Raw genomic sequence first — 20,926 nt, 5'->3', positions numbered from 1 at the left:
GTTCCCTTTCCAGGGGTGAGACCTGGCTTGTGACTGGCTGAATCCATTCCGCTGTCGCACAGTGTTGCTTCTAGGCAACAAACATATTCCTGCAAATTCTCATAACAAAAAAATTTATACTGAATGTTAAAAAAAACAGGTTTAAATGTGCCCAGTAAGAGAAAGTATGACTAAGCACATGCTTTTTATTGACTTACTCAAACTCTTCCCTTTATTGTTAACCATTTCGTTGTCTTTAAATATGTATAACGTTATTGTAAATTGAGGAAAATGGGTTTGTTGCCCTGAGGCAACATCATGCAATAGAGCTCTCGCACCAGGCTGCACCAAATATCACTGGCCTTACATGACCAGATTCCTTCTGTTTTCTCCCTAATTCCCACCACTTTCTTGGGTGCTCCTTCTACAGCTGTTGGATATTGTTTTTTGGCTAAGTACATACATGTGCCTAACATGGAATTGACTGTAGTGTTGAAAGCCTCTACTTTGCATTGAAGTCACTCTGCTGTAAACTTGTGGGACCAATCTGTAAGGGTCATCCTAAGGCTGAGACCTGCTTTAGATGTAGCACTGACCTTCCTTAGATACAGATTCACCCCTTGTAGGCTGTAGGCCCCACCTTTTCAGTGATACACTACTGGACAAGTACTTGTAGAGTGTCATATTATTGACCCATACATCTTTTTTTGTCTCCAAACCAAGCTAAAAAAGAAAACTCCTCAGAAACGAAAGTGCAGCTGGATGAAGTAACCTGCACACCGGAGTGGTTTGATGATGGTTATTAAAAGATTTCTTTTCAAGACGTTCCTGTAGCTAAAAAAGATAAAAATAAGCTTATATAATGTACTTTTAAATCAAAGCGCTTCACCAAATAACCTGAACAGTTTTGAGCTCAGCAAACAGGAACGAAGCTGAACTTAAGAGATAAACAGCCAGAAGTATTGTAGTACTGCAGCGCCGCCTTGTGGCTGTTAGCTGTACTAACTGAAGCTGCGTGTTTTGTGCTGCTGAGGGTTAAACAAAAAATTCAGGTCAGTCACTGTCAGGAAGGAACTGATCAGTTTTGTGGGAAACCAGTTTTGTAGAAAAGCGTCAACAGCAAGACTAAAACAAAACCTTTGGTCACAGAATAAGGTGAGTCGCCACCAAATCTAACTTATAATTATTTCTAAACTACATTAATGTGATGCTACTAATGTGAATTAGAGGCCATGTGGCATTTCAGGTAACAACAGCTAATGGAGTCGATGGATGTAAGCTAGGCTAAGGAAGTGAAATCTGGATCCTTTTTTTAGACCCATAACAACAAAACCTTAGTTTTTCAGTATAAGATATTTTATGTGCTGTCATAAGAATTATAAGAGGAGAAAGTACTAAATGCTGTACTTTTTAATCAATAATTCTGTTTTTCTCAGGTGATATCAGGTACAAACTTATGTTTCACAGACTTTTATTGTTTTATCTGTGCTAAAGGTGCAAATAGGACACTGCATATATCTCTTACACTGTAATGTTGCTTGGTGAAAGTAAATAATACTTTAAACAACACTGGTTTATATTTTACCAAAATAGTGTTGTGTTCAAGAAACTTAATATCTGCTTTCATATTCTCAGCACAGCATGTTGTCACAAGTCATATTTCTGAGGTTTAAAGCCAGATATCTCTGCATTTCATTCACTTTACTGGACATTGTAACTGTCTACAGATAAATGTTATATTTCTCTGTAATGTGAGTTGGATTCCATCACAAATTCCACATTTTATGAATGCTAAGTTCTAGAAAAACCTGTCATCTAAACGACTATTTTACCATCATCAGCATTTTAAACTTATTTAAACTCAGAAGACACATGTTTGTTCCCTGAACGTCTTGCAATACATTTTTTGTAAATAAAATGGCTATATTTATATTCACTACCACTGTAAAGAAGTAGGAAAGTTTCTGTAAAATGCACCATTTCACATTAAACCAATTAATTTAGTGTAAAATACAAAATAAGTGGATTTTCCAAAAATGAACGCCACTATTTTTACCGTGTACATTGCCGTTTGTGTGTTTGTTGCTCTAAAGTGGTGGTGATAGGAACCAGACGTCTGAAGAGTTTGATGCCTGAGATGTATGATAGTTTTGTATGGTAGTTTTGAGAAACTTTTGGCCTATAATGTCCATTCATGGTGGAGAGGTACATGCAGGGCGTTGTGAGGCAAAATAGTCCCTGAAGAAAACTTATTTTCAGATTTATGACTATTTTACCATCATCAACATTTCATATTCAAACTGTGAAGACGCATGTAGGTTCACTGCACATTCTGGATGGTAAATTAAATGTACATATTTGCATTGTACCCATTGCGACCCCTGGTTCCTGTCACTACCACTTAAAGAAATCTGAGTATGAAAGTTTCACCATTTCACATCAAACCAGTATTAATTACTTTATCATAACATAGTGATTTAGCATAAATTATTAAATTATTATTAAAATAAGTGGAATTTTCTTTTTGTGTTTAACAGGCCAAAAAATGAACACCACTATTTTGATTGTACAGTATTGTTTGTGTGTTTGTTGCTCTTCAGGATGTCACTGACTATGACTAAAGCCGAGGGGGTGACCGTGTTTACCGTCACCTCCAACCCCAAAAGCAAGTGGCCGCTGATTTGCCAGCTTCTGAGCACGATGTGCTGCAGTCCGATCTGCTTTGTGTCACAGAGCATGAAGCAGCAGTTGGGCAGAACTCACACAGCTCTGGGGGTAGGACTCCACACTCACACTGTACATGCATATCATGTTGGTTTGCCTCTTTGATATTATGTATGTATGAATATTACAGGTCAAGCAAACGACATGTATACGTTTCAGTGTACGTTAATGCACATTGATTTTATTTATTAAGTGATTTTGGTCCATTTCTGTTGCTCCGTTTGTCATGAAAACTGGACACAGTAAATGACAGCTGGTCCTTTTCATTATGTTAAATAATAAAACACAAATGAAAACGGAGATACAAGATTTTGTTCTGAGAGTGACTACAGTTTGGGTAGTTTTTTGATTTGTGACACCATCACCAAGAGAAATAAAGGATTCAGATTCTGATTACCAGATAACAATCAATGCTATGATTGCTGGGGTTTGTGGTTGTTTGTGGTTTACCAGTCAAAGTTTAAATTTACTTATAATAGTAATTACACAATGATATAACTGTTTCTTTCTCTAGAATCTAGACTATGTAATAATTTACTCTTCTTCCTGTAGACTCTACAGATTCTGGTTGGACTAATGAATGTGGGCTTCGGGTGTATCTTCAGGAACATGGGGTCATACTTTTCTGTACTTTGGGACGGCTGTTTTTGGTTGGGGGCAGTGGTAAGAACTTTCATGATTTCATTAACCCTTTAAACTGCAGGCTTATTGCTCAGTAATTTTAACCTTTTGTGTCCATATATAAAGTTTTACATACTAAGGCATATTATTCAGTAACTACACAGACTAATTGTAAACTAGCTGAGTTATTCTTAAGATGTGTAGTAAAACTTAGGGACTGCCGACTGGCCCTGGCTGTTTAAGGGGTTAAATATCCATTAGTCCATATGTTCTCTGAGCCTGAGCACAAATCTGAAGAAACTGATCAAACCATGTGGCTAAAAAAGAGTTTTTATCATAATATAAAAATATCATAATAAATTTAGTCTTTTAGATTACGTTTTTAAGCCATAAGTTAAAAATCAAAGTCAGAAAGGTTATGAATCATCCAATGTATAACTATACAAAATTCACTTTAGACCAAATATGTGGCATTTTTACTCTGTAAATTAGGTAATTGTGAAATTGTGGGCTTAAAATGAAGTGGGTAATGTGCCTGAGTTTATATGTTGTGTCAGCTTTAGGACAAATAGGAAGACATTTTTCAGCATAAACCAGCTTAAACGTTAGTTTTTATGACCTTCATAAGTTCATAGGAATAACTTCATTCATTAACATATTCAGTAATATATATATTACTGAATATATAATATATATATATATATTATATATATATATATATATTATATATATATATATTTAAACAGGCCGCATTACTATGTTGTTCCAACAAGTTTGGTGAATAAACATTGTTTTTTCCTTTACAATTTACAAGTTTATTGCTGCTGGCATCGTTTGCATCCTTGCTGAGAAGTTTCCCAGCAGTTGCCTGGTGAGTTGTGATCTCCATTAGTAGGATGACTTTGCAAAGGTGTGGAATCGGGTACGAATTTAATGACTTAAGACTCGACCCGACAAAACTGAGAAAATTTTTGACTCGACTTGAACTCCAATGACTTTGACTTAGACTGAGAAACTTAGAAACCAAAGGTGGAAGAAACACAGAGAGGCGTTGACGTCAGATGGGACTCTACACAGTTACTTTTAATGTGAATTTGTTTCCTGTTGGACATGCCAGAACTGCAACTTTGCCATACATTAACGTCACCAAATATCTGTTACTATATGCTGTTATTTCGAAAGACGAGAGACAAACGTGAGAAGACAAGTTCACCTCCTTAAGCTAGAAACAAACGAAGTAACAACAGCATCGACAGAGTCAATAAGCCCTCACTCAGCACTTAGACTCCAGTTTTACTGGAGAAACTGCCAGACTAACTTGCCATTTTCCTCATGATAGTTAAACAAAAGAAACTGAGCTTGAGGCTTGAGCTGATTGATGATAGTATCTTCAGTCGCTGATAGTTTCCATCTATCCTGATGGTCAATCATTATTGAAATGTCTGAAAACACTGTCTGTGGCTTTAAGATGCACAAAAGTAATCACAGACGATAATGTTTCAATCCTAAACTGAGCTTTTAACCGAGCATTTAAATGATTTTAATGACTTCTGCCGTTATAACATTCACCACATGGATGAAGTTGGCTTCTAATTTGCGAGCTTCATATTGTAATTTTCCATTCCACCTTAAATGTACAGAATACATTCTTGTGCAATCCAAAAATCATCAGAAATTATTGAACTATACGTTTTTCAAGATATAAAGCACTACGCTTTGCAACTTGTAACATACTACCAAATACTACTAAGATGCTGTCATTGAATGAGCTGTATTACTGTTTCCATCATTTTTGGTGTTTAAATGGCATCACATCGCTGAAGAATGCATACTGACCTGTGTAGATCTCGACTTGAGACTTGCCTCTACTGACTCGGGACTTGAACTGAGACTTAACTGTGTTGTCTCAGGATTCGAGTATCAAGACTTCAGACTTACTTGTTACATTCAACTTAGTGATTTGTTCCCACCTTGGAAACTTCATAATACTAGACTGGAAAAAATGTTAAAGGCTTTATTATTAAAATCAAAGGTTTTAAAGGAGTCCTAATGTGTTCCTGTGTTCTGTAGCACTCATCATTTGTCAGATAAGGTATAGCTTTTAGGATATGTGTGGTAATAATATGACATGTAATATATATACAAACAAAAATCCTACTATATTAAAAAAAGCAATAAAAGCATTTGTAAATATTTCAAGGTCAGTTGAACCTTAAAATTGTGTTCCATGTGGTAACGAGCAGCTTACCTGTTTTTAGTCAGAGTTTCTAGTTCTTTAAATAAATTGATGTTCAGATGAACAAAAGCAAAGTTTTTCATCAAACCAAACGCTGATCTTTCTCTTTTACAGCTTAGCTTTACGGTCCTGGTGAATCTGGTCAGTGCTGCACTGGCTTTTACTGCCACTGTATTCTACTCAATAGACTTAGCGTGGTTGCCTCAACGTTACGACTGTAATCAACGCGATTATGGATATGGATATGGTTATTACGAGGCTACACCGTCTCCTCAGAAGAAAGCCCAGATGGAGAACTGTGAGCGCAACCAGCACATATTCAAGGTATTTCAATTTTGTAATTGCAATACATAAACATGTCTTGTGAATCTTTCACAGCGTTTACAAGTCATGTAATTGTTTTATGTACTTTGGTAATTTTTAAATGTATTTTTTTTCTAATGCAAGCTACTGAGAAAATTCTCTCACATAGCAGTCTCTAATACTGAACCTGTCAGTGCAGAATGTAAATCAAGTGTAAATAATTGTATGAAGTAACATAAAATGTATTTATGTTACTAAAACACTTTATTTTTGTAGCAAGATGACATTTGTTACTCATGATTTCTAGATGGTGTACGGAGGACTGGACATCCTGATGATCGTGTTGTCTCTCCTTCAAATTTGTGTCACCATCAGCTCATGTGTTCTGATTCTGAAGACTCTGTGCAAGAAGAAGACCGAAGACGAAATGGTATAAAAGGCTTATACTGTGATGGTCTGGCTAAAAAATCCACTTAGCCCAAATGCTCATTTAGTTTTGCACTTGCTTCATTTTGCTAAAATGAAGTGCATAATGTGCCTGAGTTTATACACTATATGGCCAAAGGTATTGGGACACCTACACATTACACCTACAGGAGCTTGTATGAGCTCCCTTTCTAAATCCATAGGCATTAATATGAGGTTGGTCCCCCTTTGCAGCTGTAACAGCTTCCACTCTTCTGGGAAGCTTTCTGCAAGATTTTGCAGAGTGTCTGTGGGAATTTTTGCCCATTCATCCAGAAGAGCATTTGTGAGGTCAGACACTGATGTCGGACGAGAGCGTCTGGCTCGCAGTCTCTGTTCTAGTTCTTCCCAAAGGTGTTCGATGGGGTTGAGGGCAGAAAATTCCACTTTGCCCAAATTCTTATTTAGTTTTGCAGTTGACCTATGAGGCTAATGTAGCTAGAAGTAGAAGAACAAGAAGTAGAAACTCTGCCAGTTTAGTATCATGCAGACTGCATCCCTAATTCAACAGAAACCTATACTGAGTTGTTAAGTCGTATCAAATAGACTGATTATTTAATTAATTTGATGAATTCTTGGTACTCTTAAAAACATATCTTTATGGTTAATTAGCTCAATCTCACACTGAAACAAACACCCTTATGGAAAAAATATTTTTAAACAAAACCACACGTCACAATTTCACAGTACCCATTTAGCACTTTGTGCAACCTCTGCTGGCCAGTATAACAGCAGTGAATCTTCTGTTATAATGTTTGATGAGATCAGAGAATACAGGACAGAGAAGACCACTCCTCAATAGAATTTCTCGATATCCTCAAGGGTCCTAGGGCCTCTCTTTTGGACCCTTGTCTTCAGCTCACCATGCAGGTTTTCAGTATGTTTTAGATCAGTGCACTGGGACACCCATGAAGCTTGATTCTGTGGTCTGTGGATTTGGAGGGATGTTTTGACCCAGTTTTAGCTTTCTGGCAGAGGCAGCCAGGTTTTCATGTTAAAACCTCTGGTTCCATAGTGCCACGTGTCCTAACAACCATCTTTCTTTTTATGCCAAACTCACCTTGAGTGTTTGTTGCCAAAAAGCTCTTTCATCTAACTGTAGAACCTGGTTCCAGTCAAAGCTCCAGTAGTGTCTAACAAACTCCAGGTGTTTACGTTTGTGGTTGAATTTTTTATGGCACACCTTCCAAATATTTGGTTGGCACTGAAGTTTTGTATAATTGTATTTTTTGGAGACTTGGTGACCCCAAAATGCTACCATCTTCAGCAAATCACCAACTGTGATCCTTGGAGAAACATTTTGCCTCATTTTGTCTCTCTATCCTCCTTACTCTTTTTTGCGTGGGGGCAAAATGAACATGCGTCCTATTCCAGGCAGGTGCACTACAGCTCCAGTTGTTTTAAACTTCTTAATTATTGCCCTAACATTGAATAGGGGCATTTTTAAGCATTTTATAGCCATTGCCTGATTTATGAAGGGTCAACATGTCATTTGTATATGTTCTAATCTTCTCCGTGTTGATGAAACAAAGTCATGGATGACCACTTAAAAATCCCTGAACACTCAGGTGGATTTGAAACAGGTGCAATATGGTGGAAAAATTTACTTCAATTAAAAGGTAAGATTTCTCTCACATTTTCAGTGTGAGATTAACCAGCGGACATTTTTATAACCTTTTTTGTAACCATGTTTCCCAAGTGTGCCAAAGACTTTGGAACTGGCTGTATATTTTGGCCAAACAATCACTTTAAACACTTGAAACACTGATATTATGAGAGTGGAAGTTGCTGATCTGTTCTTGAGAAGGCTTGTTTTAACTTGTTTTGTTTTTGGTTTGGTTTTTACAGGAAGATCCTGAACTTCACAAGCCCCTCATAGAGGAAGTTCTTTCCAGCCCTGCCTGGTAGAGAAACACTCTCAATCCTTATCATTCATGTCATTCCAGATTTCTATCTAGCACTTTCCTTTCTTGCGAATTGAAATGTTAATCTATTATTATTAGAGACTGCTGTACTTTCTGTCAAGAAGCATCTCGTTTTTACTGTTTTTATTATTATTATTGTTACTTTTACCGTAGACTCACACCTTTTAAACCTTTACCTGTGCTACATATTTGTTTGGAACAACTATTTCATAGACTTAAAATGTAAAACATCACATAAAACTTGTGACATAACTTTTGTACAGGTCATATTTCATGTTTTCTTTTTCCAATATGTTAAATTCAACAAATAAACAGTAAGTGTGCATTAAAATGTGCAGAAGTGTGTTCTCTGTAGAAGATGTGTTAACTTGTTTTCATTTAGCCAATCAACAGAACGTCATTTGACCAGAGGTGCCCAAACCTTTGCATACCACTGTAGCTCATGGTCTGTGCAACCTCACATGGATCCTTAACAACATCACTGAAGCACCACTTTACCACCTCTCTGATCCAGTGCAGTGAACCAAGACTGATAAGACTGATTTCTTCTGATAGGCGTATTTATCTTTTACCTCTGAAAGAATAAGATTGCAGTGTCTTTTGCGCACACATGTCAAGTAATTGACCAGCTATACTGGTTAAGGAAACTGGTCTGTACTGTTCTGGCTGGTTTGCTCCTCGTTCCTCCAGAATAGGCGTCTTTCAGTATCTTTCCTTTTGACAAACACTGAGATGAGTAAAGACCAAAGCTAAATCCTCTGCATGTTCAGACGAGGCTCCACCTTTTGTTGTCAGTGATACTCTACCATGATGACTAACCCCAGTTGGGTCAAGTACCTGTGGAGTGTCGACCCATATTTAAAATCAAGAATAGCATCTCCTCTGCTGGGCATTAAGCTTTTTCCTGTCAGACGTGGGAACATGTGGTGTTAAGCATAGTCTGTCTTTTCAGTTGTCAGTCTTAGGACTTTTGTCAAATCACTTCTATCACTGAATCACTGAAATAAACTCTCCAAACCAAGCCAACAAAAAACACTCCTCAGAAACAGAAGTGCAGCTGGACGACATAAACCACACGCCACTGTGGTTTGATGGTGATTATTAAATCTATTATATTTCTTTTTAAGACTTTAGTAAAACCTGTAGCTTAAAAAATAAGCCCGCATAATTCACTAACTTAGTCTTAATTCGAGGCGTTTCACCAAAAAACCTGAACAGCTTTGAGCTCAGCTAACAGGAACGAAGCTGAACGTTAGAGATAAACAGCCGGGAGTATTTTTAATACTGCAGCGCCGCCTTGTGGCTGTTAGCTGTTCTAACAGAAGCTGCGTGTTTTGTGCTGCTGAGGGTTAAACAAGAACCGAAACTGAGTCACTGTCAGGAACGAACTCAGGTAAAGAGCTGCAGAACCAGTTGTGTGGGGAAGCACCAACCGGACAAGGTGAACGGTCACTAAATCTTCTACAGTACGTTCATGTGATGCTACTAGTGTGAAAATTTTGGGATTATAGTACAGAGAATATGAGGCCATTTTAGGTGGGAAAAATCAGTGCGGTCGATGGATGTAAGCTAGGCTAAGGAAGTGGAATCTGGATCCTTTTTTAGGCCCATAACAACAAAACCAGTTTTTCAGTATAAGATATTTATGTGCTGTCATAAGAATTATAAGACAAGACTCAAGGTGCACTGAATGTCGTACTAAATGCCCTATTTTTAAATAAATAATTCTTTTTTTCTCAGAATATGTTCAGAGTGATATCACGTACAGTCATATTTCACAGATTTTTATTGTTTTATCTGTGCTAAAGGTGCAAATAGGACACTGCATATATCTCTTACACTGTAATGTTGCTTGGTGAAAGTAAATAATACTTTAAACAATACAGGTTTTACCAAAATAGTATTGTGTTCAAGGAACTTAATATCTGCTCTCATATTCTCAGCACAGCATGTTGTCACAAGTCATATTTCTGAGGTTTAAAGCCAGATATCTCTGCATTTCATTCACTTTACTGGACATTGTAACTGTCTACAGATAAATGTTATATTTCTCTGTAATGTGAGTTGGATTCAGTCACAAATTCCACATTTTATAAATGCTAAGTTCTAGAGAAACTTACAGAGTCTGAATTGTTCACAGTGGTGGTGATAGGAACCAGACGTCTGAAGAGTTTAATGTGTCTAAAAGCTCCATCACTGCCCGATGTCTGAGACATTGTATAATAGTTTTTGGCCTATAATGTATTTTAAGTATATTCATGGTGGAGAGGTCCATGCGGGGTGTTGTGAGGCAAAATAGTCCCCAAAGAAAACTTTATGACTATTTTACCGCCATCAGCATTACATATTCAAACTCAGAAGACACATGTAGGTTCACTGCACATCTTGGATGGTAAATCAAATGTATATATTTGCATTGTACACTTTGCAACTCCTGGTTCCTATCAAATGGACCATTTTACCTCAAACCACTGTGAATTACTGTATTGTAACAGAGTGATTTAGCATAAATAAGTAAAAAAATAAATAAATAAGTGGAATTTCCCTTTTGTAATCTTCAGGATGTCACTGACTATGAGTAAAGCAGAGGGGGTGACCGTGTTCACCGTCACCTCCAACCCCAAAAGCAAGTGGCCGCTGATTTGCCAGCTTCTGGGCATGATGTGCTGCAGTCCGATCTGCTTTGTGTCTCAGAGCATGAAGCAGAATATGGGCAGGACTCACACAGCTCTGGGGGTAGGACTCCACACTCACACTGTACATACATATCGTGTTGGTTTGCTTCTTTGACTGAGATAACAGGAACACAACAACAGCTACTTGAGTGCAAATAGCATCCCCTGTAGAGAATCTTCAGCCTGCTGAAGGAGTTAGTGAGTTACAAGCCAGGCCCATGAAGTGCCTTGCATAAGAGGAAATGTATAAATGTATGAATAACATGCATATAAATATGTATGTGTGTATGTATACACTTGTCAGAACAATACCTTGTATCTCCAAACGAGTAGCTTTACAGGAAAAGCAAATAACATTTATACATTTCAGTGTAAGTTGACTGATTTTGTAAGTTAAGTGATTTTGGATGATTTCTGTTGGTCCGTTAATCCAGAAATTTTGACACAGAGTGAATGACAGCTGGTCCTTTTAAAGTATGTTAAAAAAAGATTCTGATTACCAGATGAGAAGCAATGCTATGATTGCTGGGGTTTGTGGTTGTTTGTGGTTTACCAGTTTACTTATAGTAATAATTAAATAATGATATAACAGTTTCTTTCTCTAGAATCTAGACTATGTTCTAATTTACTCTTCTCTTCCCGTAGACTCTACAGATTCTGGTTGGATTAATGAATGTGGCCTTCGGATGTATCTTTAGGAACGTGGGCTACTACTACTCTCTACTTTGGGACGGCTGTTTTTGGTTGGGGGCAGTGGTAAGAACTTTCATGATTTCATTAACCCTTTAAACTGCAGGCTTATTACTCAGTAATTTGAAACATTTATGTCCATGTATGAGGTTTTAACCCCTTAAAATCCCAGCATTATTACATACTAAGGCTTTTTATTGCAAATTAAATGCAAACTAGCTGAGTGCTGAGTTATTCTTTGGTTATAGAAGTGTGTAGTAACTGCTGGCAGGCCCTGGCTGTTTAAGGGGTTAAATATCCACTGGTCCATATGTTCTCTGAGTCTGAGCACAAATCTAAGAAATTTTTCAAGTTGATCAAACCATGTGGCTACAAAAATTTTTTATCATAATAAATTTAGTCTTAAACTCTAAAACTGCTTATTTTTAAGTAATGAATTAAATTGAAATGATTCCTGTTGGATGTTCATCCAATGTATAACTATAAAAAATTCATTTCAGAACAAGTTCTGTGGCATTTTTACTATTTTTATATGTTGTGTCAGCTTGACTGAGGACAAATCTTAATTTTTTTTTTTTATTGATATCAGATTTATGTTTTGGGCCTTTTAGATTGATTTTTTACAAAAGACAGAAATTCAAATGTGAAGTATGAAAAGTAATAAAAATGGAGACTGGTAGTTTATCCAAAGTATATCAATACAGATGTTATCACATTAGACCAATTAGAAGAAGCTCTGTAGCATTTTTCCTCATCATACTAAAATTAGTTGCTGGGCAAGAATAGGTTAGGACATATTCAATGACATACTCTGTAATTTATAACCATATATAAACAGGATCCAGAAACGCTGCCACCTTCTCTGGGCCTGAACTCATTTAAAAGGGACTGAGGGGAAGTGGAAAAGTGTCCTGTGGTCTGATGAATCAACATTTGTATGTCTTTTTGGAAATCATGGACACTGTGTCCTCCGGGCTAAAGACCACTCAGCTTGTTATCAGTGCACATTTGAAAAGCCAGTATTCATGATGGTATAGGGGTGCATTAGTACACATGGCATGGTTGACGTGAACATCTGTGAAGGCACCATTAATGCTGAACGATAGATACATGTTTTGGCAACACATGCTGCCATCCAGAGAACGTCTTTTTCAGGGATGGCCTTGTTTATTTCATTAAGACAATGTAAAAGCACAGCAGCATTGCTCCATATTAAAAGAGTCTGGGTGCTAAACTGACCTGCCTGCAGTCCAGAACTGTCACCACTGAAAACATGTGGCGCATTATGAAATGAAAAATATGACAAAGGAGACCCCCGAACTGTTAAGCAGCTGAAATCTTATATCAAACAAGAACAGGAAAACATTTCACTTTCAGAACTACAGCAGTTTTACAGAGTGTTGTTAAAAGGAGAGTTTCACATGTTTACATGTTTTTTGTTTTTCATTTATTTCCAAGTTTATTGCAGCTGGCATCGTTTGCATCCTTGCTGAGAAGTTTCCCAGCAGTTGCCTGGTGAGTTGTGATTTCGACATGGACTCGAATCATGACTGGGACTCGAGTCACGAATTTGATGACTTAAGACTCGACTCAGCAAATTCAAGAAGGACCTGCAACTCGAATTTGACTTGAACACCAATGACTTGGACTTTGACTTGGACTTGAGCCTTATAACTCAGAAGGACTCAAGACTGAAAGTGGAAGAGACGTGAAGAGGCGTCTGACTGCAGACGAAACTCTACACAGTTACTTTTCATGTGAATGGATTTACCAGAACTGCGTCACAAGAAACTTTGCTATACAGTAATGTCATTAAATGTCTCTTATTATGTGCTGTTATTTCAAAAGACAAGTGTGAGAAAACAGGTTCGCCACCTTAAGCTAGAAACAAACGAAGTAACAACAGCATTGACAGAGTCGATAAGCCCTCACTCAGCACTTAAACTCCAGTCTTACTGAAGAAACTGCCAGACTAACTTATCCTTTTCCTCATGACAGTCAAACAAAAGAAACTGAGCCAGGCTTGAGCTGATTGATGATAGTATATTCAGTCACTGATAGTTTACATCTATCCTGATGGTCAATCAAGTTAGACAGTTTGAATACCTGAAAACACTCTGTCTGCGGCTTTAAGATGCACAAAAGGAGTTTCCTTATAATGTTAGTTGATCTCCTGAATCAACCCTCATATATCTTCTGGCTTTAGAACGTTCTGTAGCAGCACCAGGTAGATTTTTTCCCCACCTGCTGTCATGCTTGTTAACCCCCCTCAAAATATAGTGTTGTCACTAGGGGCGAGCAGGCGATAGTATTTTAATCCTAATCCGAGTTTAAATGATTTTAATGACTTCTGCAGTTAAAACATTCACCACATGGATGAAGTTGGCTTCTTATTCGCGAACTTCATATTGTAATTTTCCATTCCACCTTAAATGGTGCCACAGATACATTCTCATGCAGTCCAAAAATCATCAGAAATTATTGAACTATAAGCTGTTCAAGATATAAAGCACTACGCTTTGCAATTTATACATTTAACATACTACCAAATACTGTCCAGATGGTGTCATTGAATGGGCTGTTTTACTGTTTCCATCATTTTTGGTGTTTAAATGGTATTAGATCGCTGTTGAATGCATACTGACCATTTTATGACTCATCGTTTAGGACTTGGACTCAACTTAAGACCCGTCTGTACTGACTAAGGACTTGAAATGAGCCTTGACTGTCTTGACTCGGGACTCGAGCGCCAAGACTTGAGACTTACTTGTTACCTTCAACTTAGTGATTTGTTCCCACCTTTGAAACTTCATAATACTAGACTGGAAAAAATGTTAAAGTCTTTATTATTAAAATCAAAGGTTTTAAATGAGTCCTAATGTGTGCCTGTGTTCTGTAGCACTCATCATTTGTGTGTGGTAATAATATCATGTGCAGTATGTACAAACAATAAACCTACTGTATAAAAAACAACAATAAAAGTATTTGTAAAGGCCAGTTTAACCTTAAAACTGTGTTCCCGGCCTCCCGAGTGTCATAACCATCTAAGTGTTGGCCCTATCATCAGGAGCCCTGGTGATACAGCCATCCATGGCAGGGAGTCCAAGAGAGCACAATTGGCCTCGCTCTCTCTGGATGGGTGGGATGACGTAAGCTGACATAACAGATCTGGCGGTTGGCGTTTTCCTCTCGGAGGAAGCCTGTGTTAGCCTTCGCCCTCCTAGCGCTGGTGGTGTCGTGTGATTGGGGGAGTCCTAACTAGTGGGTGGAATTGGAGACCACTAAACTGGGGAGAAAATTTGGGAAAAAAATTGTGTTCAACATATCAACATATTCCCTGTTTTTTAAGTTTTTTAATTCTTTAAATCAGTTGTTGAAAAATATCAGTTCAGATGAACAAAAGCAAAGTTTTTCATCAAACCAAACACTGATCTTTCTCTTTTACAGCTTAGCTTTACGGTCCTGGTGAATCTGGTCAGTGCTGCACTGGCTATTACTGCCACTGTATTCTACTCAATAGACTTAGCGTGGGTGTCTCGACGTTCCAACTGTAGTCAACGCGGTTACTATGACTATGGAACTACACCGTCTCCTCAGAAGAAAGACCTGATAAAGAACTGTGAGCGCAACCAGCACATCTTCAAGGTATTTCAATTTTGTAATTGCAATACATAAACATGTCGTACGTTTACATGTGATGTAATTGTTTTATGTACTGTCATTTTCAAATGTCTTTTTTTTCTAATGCAGTCTACTGAGAAAATTCTCTCAAATAGCAATCTCTAATACTGAACCTGTCAGTGCAGAATGTAAATCAAGTGTAAATAATTATGGAAACATGTTAGTACGACACATTTTTGGCAAAGAGACATTTATTACTCAGGATTCTTTAAGGTTAAAATTGCATTGTCTGAAGAATTCGTCTTCTCCATCTAGATAGTGTACGGAGGACTGGACATCCTGATGATCGTGTTGGCTCTCCTTCTACTTTGTGTCACCATCAGCTCATGTGTTCTGATCCTGAAGACTCTGTGCAAGAAGAAGAAAGGAGACGAAATGGTATAAAAGGCTTTTGTTGTGATGGACTGTCTGAAAATTCCACCTACCTCAAATGGTTATTTAGTTTGCACTTGAGCTTCGAGGCTAATGTAGCTAACAAGAAGCAGAAACTTCTCTGCCAGTTTAGGATCAAGCAGACTGCATCCCTAATTCAACACAAACCTACACTGATTAATTCTTGGCACTCTTGAAAAACATATCTTTCCGGTTAGTTAGCTCAACCTCATACTCAAACAAACACCCTTCCGAAAAAGTATTTTTAAACAAAAATGTGTCACAATTCCACAGTTATTGATACCCATTTAGCACTTTGTGCAACCTCTGCTTGCCAGTATAACAGCAGTGAGTCTTCTGCTATAATATCTGATGAGATCGGAGAATACAGAGCAAGTAAGACCACTCCTCAGTACAGAATCTCTCAGTATCATCAGGAGTCCTAGGGCCTCTCTTTTGGACCCTCGTCTTCAGCTCACCCTGCAGGTTTTCAGTATGTTTTAGATCAGTGGACTGGGACAGCTATGTCAAAAGCTTGATTCTGTGGTCTGTGGATTTGGAGGGATGTTTTGACCTAGTTTTAGCTTTCTGGTAGAGGCAGCCAGATTTTCATGCCAAATCTCCTGGTTCCATAGTGCCACATGTCCTAACAAGGTTCCAGGGCCTTTGTAGGTGATACAGCCCCAAAACATGACAGATACTACACCATACTTACCATATAGTGGGGATGAGGTTCTCTTCTGTAACCATCTTTCTTTTTATAACCAGCTCACACTGAGTGTTTGTTGCCAGAAGCTCTATTTTTCTCTCATCTGACCATAGAACCTGGCACCAGTCAAAGCTCCATTTGTCCATTTTTTGTCTGTTTATCCATTTGTGGTTAATAAAAGAAAAGGCCTTTCTTCTGGCACACCTTCCAATTTTTTTTTTGGCATGGAAGTTTTATACAATAGTATTTTTGGAGATTTGGTGACCCCAAAATGATTTCATAATCAGATCTCCAGCTGTGATCCATGGACCTCACTGTGCTTGGTGGTAAAATGAACATGCTTCCTTTTCCAGGCAGGTTCACTACAGCTCCAGTTGTTTTAAATACATCGTGTGTATATGCTCTAATCTTCTTCATGTTGATGTAACAGGAACTCAGGGATGACCACTTCAGAGTTCCTGAACACTCAAGTGGCCTTTAGAAAAGTGTAATGGTATTGAAAAAATAGGAGTGCCAATAATTTTGACTTTTGCATTTAGACTAATAGACTAATATTTGAATTAAAGGTTAGATTTCTCTCACAATTTCAGTGTGAGACTGAGCTAATTAGTCCCAAATACATTGTGACCTTTTTATCGATCTTTACCAAGGGTGCAAATACTTTTGGAGATGACTGTAAATCTGATTTTTGGCTTTTATTAAGCTCGGTAGCCGAAGTATTGATATCATGAGTGTGGAAACTGCTGATGTGTTCTTGAAACTAGGCCGGTTTAAACATGATTTGTTTTTATATTATTTTCACAGGAGGATCCTGAGCTTCACCAGCCTCTTGTGGAGGAAGATCCTGCATGTTAGAAACACTTTCAATCCCTTGCTTTCAGTTTCTTGCATAATGAAATGTTATCCCATTCATTTTTGAGACTTTTCCTACCTAACTATTACTGTTATTGTCACTACATTACTGTGGGCTGACTCTGACCTTTTAATCTTTCACATGCACTACATTATTGTTTGTAATCTTGATTATACAGACTGAAATAAAGATAAAGAGAATGCATATTCATCTACACTACCTGCTGCTTCTTTTCTTATTGAAATAGAAGTGATTGCAAGATAATAAAGGCCTATTATGTTCCTACGGTTAAGTAATCTTAAATAGTGTCATGTGGTTTCTTTAAAAATGGACAAAAATACGTTTCATGGCTTAAAACAGTAGAAGCCTGAATTTTTCCCTGGCTTTGACAGTTTTAAAAAATGAGATTGTTATACAGGGCCATAAGTCTGTCCAATGTCCACCTACAATGTTTGTATGGGTTTATGTACCCATAACATCCTAGTTAATGTTTACCTTCTCTTTATCCCTTAGAATTAAACAGGCTGTTGTTGTCTTTACTGTATATATATATATATATATCATCAGCGCAACACACACTAACACACCACCACCCCATCAGTGTTACTGCAGTGCTGAGAATGATCCACCACCCAAATAGTACCTTCTCCTTGAGGGTCCATGGGGGTCCTGACCACTGAAGAACAGGGTAAAAGGGGGCTAACAAAGTATGCAGAGAAACAGATGGACTACAGTCTGTAACTGTAGAACTACAAAGTGCACCTATATAGTAAGTGGAGCTGATAAAAAAAAAAAATTGTTCTACAATTACAGACTGTAGTCCATCTGTTTCTCTGCATACTTTGTTAGCCCCCTTTTACCCTGTTCTTCAGTGGTCAGGACCCCCATGGACCCTCACAGAGCAGGTACTATTTGGGTGGTGGATCATTCTCAGCACTACAGTGACACTGACTTGGTGGTGGTGTGTTATTGTGTGTTGTGCTGGTATGAGTGGATCAGACACAGCAGTGCTGCTGGAGTTTTTAAACACCTTAGTGTCACTGCTGGACTGAGAATAGACCACCAATCAAAAATATTAAGCCAATAGTGTCCTGTGGGCAGCGTCCTGTGACCACTGAACAGATGAGCTACTGCCTCTGACTTTACATCTACAAGGTAGACCAACAAGGTAGGAGTGTCTAATAGAGTGGACAGTGAGTGGACACAGTGCTTAAAATCTCCAGTAGCACTGCTGTGTCTGATCCACTCGTACCAGCACAACACACACTAACACACCACCACCACGTCAGTGTTACTGCAGTGCTGAAAATGATCCACCACCCAAATAATGCCTGCTCTGTGGTGGTCCTGTGGGGGTCCTCACCTTTGAGCAACAGGGTAAAAGGGGGCCAACAAAGTATGGAGAGAAACAGATGGACTACAGTCTGTAATTGTAGAACTACAAAGTGCTCCTATATGGTAAGTGGAGCTGATAAAATGGAAAGTAGAAACAAGGAGGTGGTTTTAATGTTATCGGTGATCGCTGAAAAAATGCGAATAAAAAATGATTTCAAATTATGTTGTTTTGGCTTCTTAGGTTCTGTATATGGAGTGTCTAAACTTATATGGTTTTAGAATACTCTACCCAACCTTGCTTACTGGACTAAAAATCTAAATATATCCAGGTGTCTGCTGTTTAACTTTTAATCAGTTGTGCTGTAGTCCTCCACCACCAGATGGCGCCATGGGAACTTACTGATTAAACTGTCAGTTGCCATTTTAAGAGAGGAGGAAATGAAAGGATAAGATGAAGCCTAAATATCTGAAGGCAGTAAAGATTCCCCATGATTCTGAAACAGAAAGTCTTCATCAGATCATTTCTAAAGCTGTACTAGTCAGATGTCTACAAATAGAACTGTGTTTGCTTTGGTTTCATGTACCAAGAAACAGCTGCAGTTCATTTCTACAGGACCGTTTTCCAACCTCTCTTCTTTTTTTGAATTAAACAGTGTTTCTGTTACTGTCCCCTTAAGACAGATATATGTAAATGGCCTCTGCTCTGACTGGCTGCTTTGATTAAGACTGAAACAGCTGTCCACATAGAAACACTGCTTAAAACTTTAACATGAATGAGCCAACCTGACGTAAGCTCTGACCAACCACTTCCTTAAGTACACATACCTTGTATATTCATTCTTTGTCCATTTTATCAGCTCCACTTACTATATAGGTGCACTTTGTAGTTCTACAGTTACAGACTGTAGTCCATCTGTTTCTCTGCATACTTTGTTAGCCCCCTTTTACCCTGTTCTTCAATGATCAGGACCCCCACAGGACCACTACAGAGCAGATGGATCATTCTTAGCACTGCAGTAACGCTGACTTGGTGGTGGTGTGTTAGTGTGTGTTGCACTGGTACAAGTGGATCAGACGCAGCAGTGCTACTGGAGTTTTTAAACACTGTGTCCACCCACTGTCCACTCTATTAGATGCTCATTTGTTGGTCCACCTTGTAGTGGTCCACCTTGTAGCTTGTTGGTCCACCTTGTAGATGTAAAGTCAACATACACTAACACACCACCACGTCAGTGTCAGTGCAGTCCTGAGAATGATCCACCATACAAATAATACCTGCTCTGTGGTGGTCCGGTGGGGGTCCTGGTCATTGAAGAAAAGGGGCTAACAAAGTATGCAGGGAAACAAACAGACTATAGTGGTGGTGTGTTAATGTGTGTTGCTGCTGAAGTGTTTCAACACCGTGTCCACTCACTGTCCACTCTATTAGACACTCCTATCTTGTTGTTCCACCTTGTAGACGTAAAGTCAGAGACAGTAGCCAATGTGTCACTGCACAGTTTGTGTTGGTCATCCTCTAGTTTTTCATCAGTGGTCAAAGGATACGGCCCACAGGACGTTTTCATATACGCTTCATATTGCCTGCAATACTGGACGAGTATAAAGTGGTACTGTTCTCAGTTATACTGTTGGCCTGTTTATATGTTTATATGTATCATATATATATATATTATATATATATATATATATATATATATATATATATATATATAAATGTAAATCATGTAAAATCGCAGTAAATGTGTACTTTCTATCTCTTAACATTGACACTAGATAGATTTAGCTTTGGAGCGTGGAACTGAGAAGAAGTACCTGCCATAATTACAGCATTCTTTCCATCCCACCCAAAATAATGAGTTTCTGTTACAGGTGCCAGTTTCAAGTGGTCTGAGACCAGGGATCAACGAGCAGTCCCCAGACAAAGGCAGATATCAGAAGCGCTTTGGTCAATACCACAGGCATGTCTGTGTTTTTTGTGCCTTTGTCAGTGCTGGGCTCGTCCTTTCTCTTTCTCTCAGCCCTGCTTTAGCTGGATTAGGTTCAGGGTGAATCACTGGGTGCCAGGTTGAGTCCCTTGAGGCCAAGACCACATCGCATGGTTTATTTGTCACCAAACAGCCAGTAAAGGCGTTTCTGTTTAGCTACACTCTTAAAAATAAAGGAGCCAGAAGGGGTTCTTTGGATTGATGATCATAGAAGAACGATTTATGGTTCCCTAAAGAACCTTTGAATGGATGTTGGATGTTTTTTAAAACCTCAGATGAAACCAGTTAATTGAAAGCAGTGGGCATTTCAGACTATTTATTCAGACCGTAAATGTGATCGTTCTAACACTGTTTTAACAATAAATGGTCTTAA

The 20,926-nt window shown here is 38.2% G+C and overlaps 2 protein-coding genes across 4 annotated transcripts; both read left to right on the top strand.

Annotated features, from left to right (window-relative positions):
- The first annotated feature begins 489 nt into the window (after positions 1–489).
- Positions 490–8,528, top strand: LOC118799203 (transmembrane protein 176B-like). Its single transcript, XM_036558936.1, has 7 exons — positions 490–1,134; positions 2,580–2,754; positions 3,256–3,366; positions 4,139–4,195; positions 5,675–5,884; positions 6,171–6,293; positions 8,177–8,528. Exons 2-7 carry the CDS (start codon positions 2,581–2,583, stop codon positions 8,234–8,236), a joined length of 735 nt encoding a protein of 244 aa, XP_036414829.1. The 5' UTR covers positions 490–1,134; position 2,580; the 3' UTR covers positions 8,237–8,528.
- A 1,042-nt stretch (positions 8,529–9,570) lies between these two features.
- On the top strand, positions 9,571–17,452 carry LOC118798995 (transmembrane protein 176B-like). Of its 3 annotated transcripts, none has more exons than XM_036558661.1 (7): positions 9,571–9,646; positions 10,815–10,989; positions 11,574–11,684; positions 13,077–13,133; positions 15,066–15,263; positions 15,555–15,677; positions 17,185–17,452. In XM_036558661.1, exons 2-7 carry the CDS (start codon positions 10,816–10,818, stop codon positions 17,233–17,235), a joined length of 714 nt encoding a protein of 237 aa, XP_036414554.1. In that variant the 5' UTR covers positions 9,571–9,646; position 10,815; the 3' UTR covers positions 17,236–17,452. The 3 variants fall into 3 exon arrangements, with proteins under 3 accessions (XP_036414554.1, XP_036414552.1, XP_036414553.1); XM_036558659.1 differs by having other exon boundaries at positions 9,573–9,694; XM_036558660.1 differs by having other exon boundaries at positions 9,589–9,719.
- The last annotated feature ends 3,474 nt before the right edge of the window (positions 17,453–20,926 follow it).

This window comes from Colossoma macropomum, unplaced genomic scaffold (genome assembly GCF_904425465.1).
Source record: "Colossoma macropomum unplaced genomic scaffold, Colossoma_macropomum, whole genome shotgun sequence".
Lineage (NCBI taxonomy): Eukaryota > Metazoa > Chordata > Actinopteri > Characiformes > Serrasalmidae > Colossoma > Colossoma macropomum.
The sequence above is the reverse complement of the archived record's forward strand: the minus strand, read 5'-3'. Positions and strand labels throughout refer to the sequence as shown.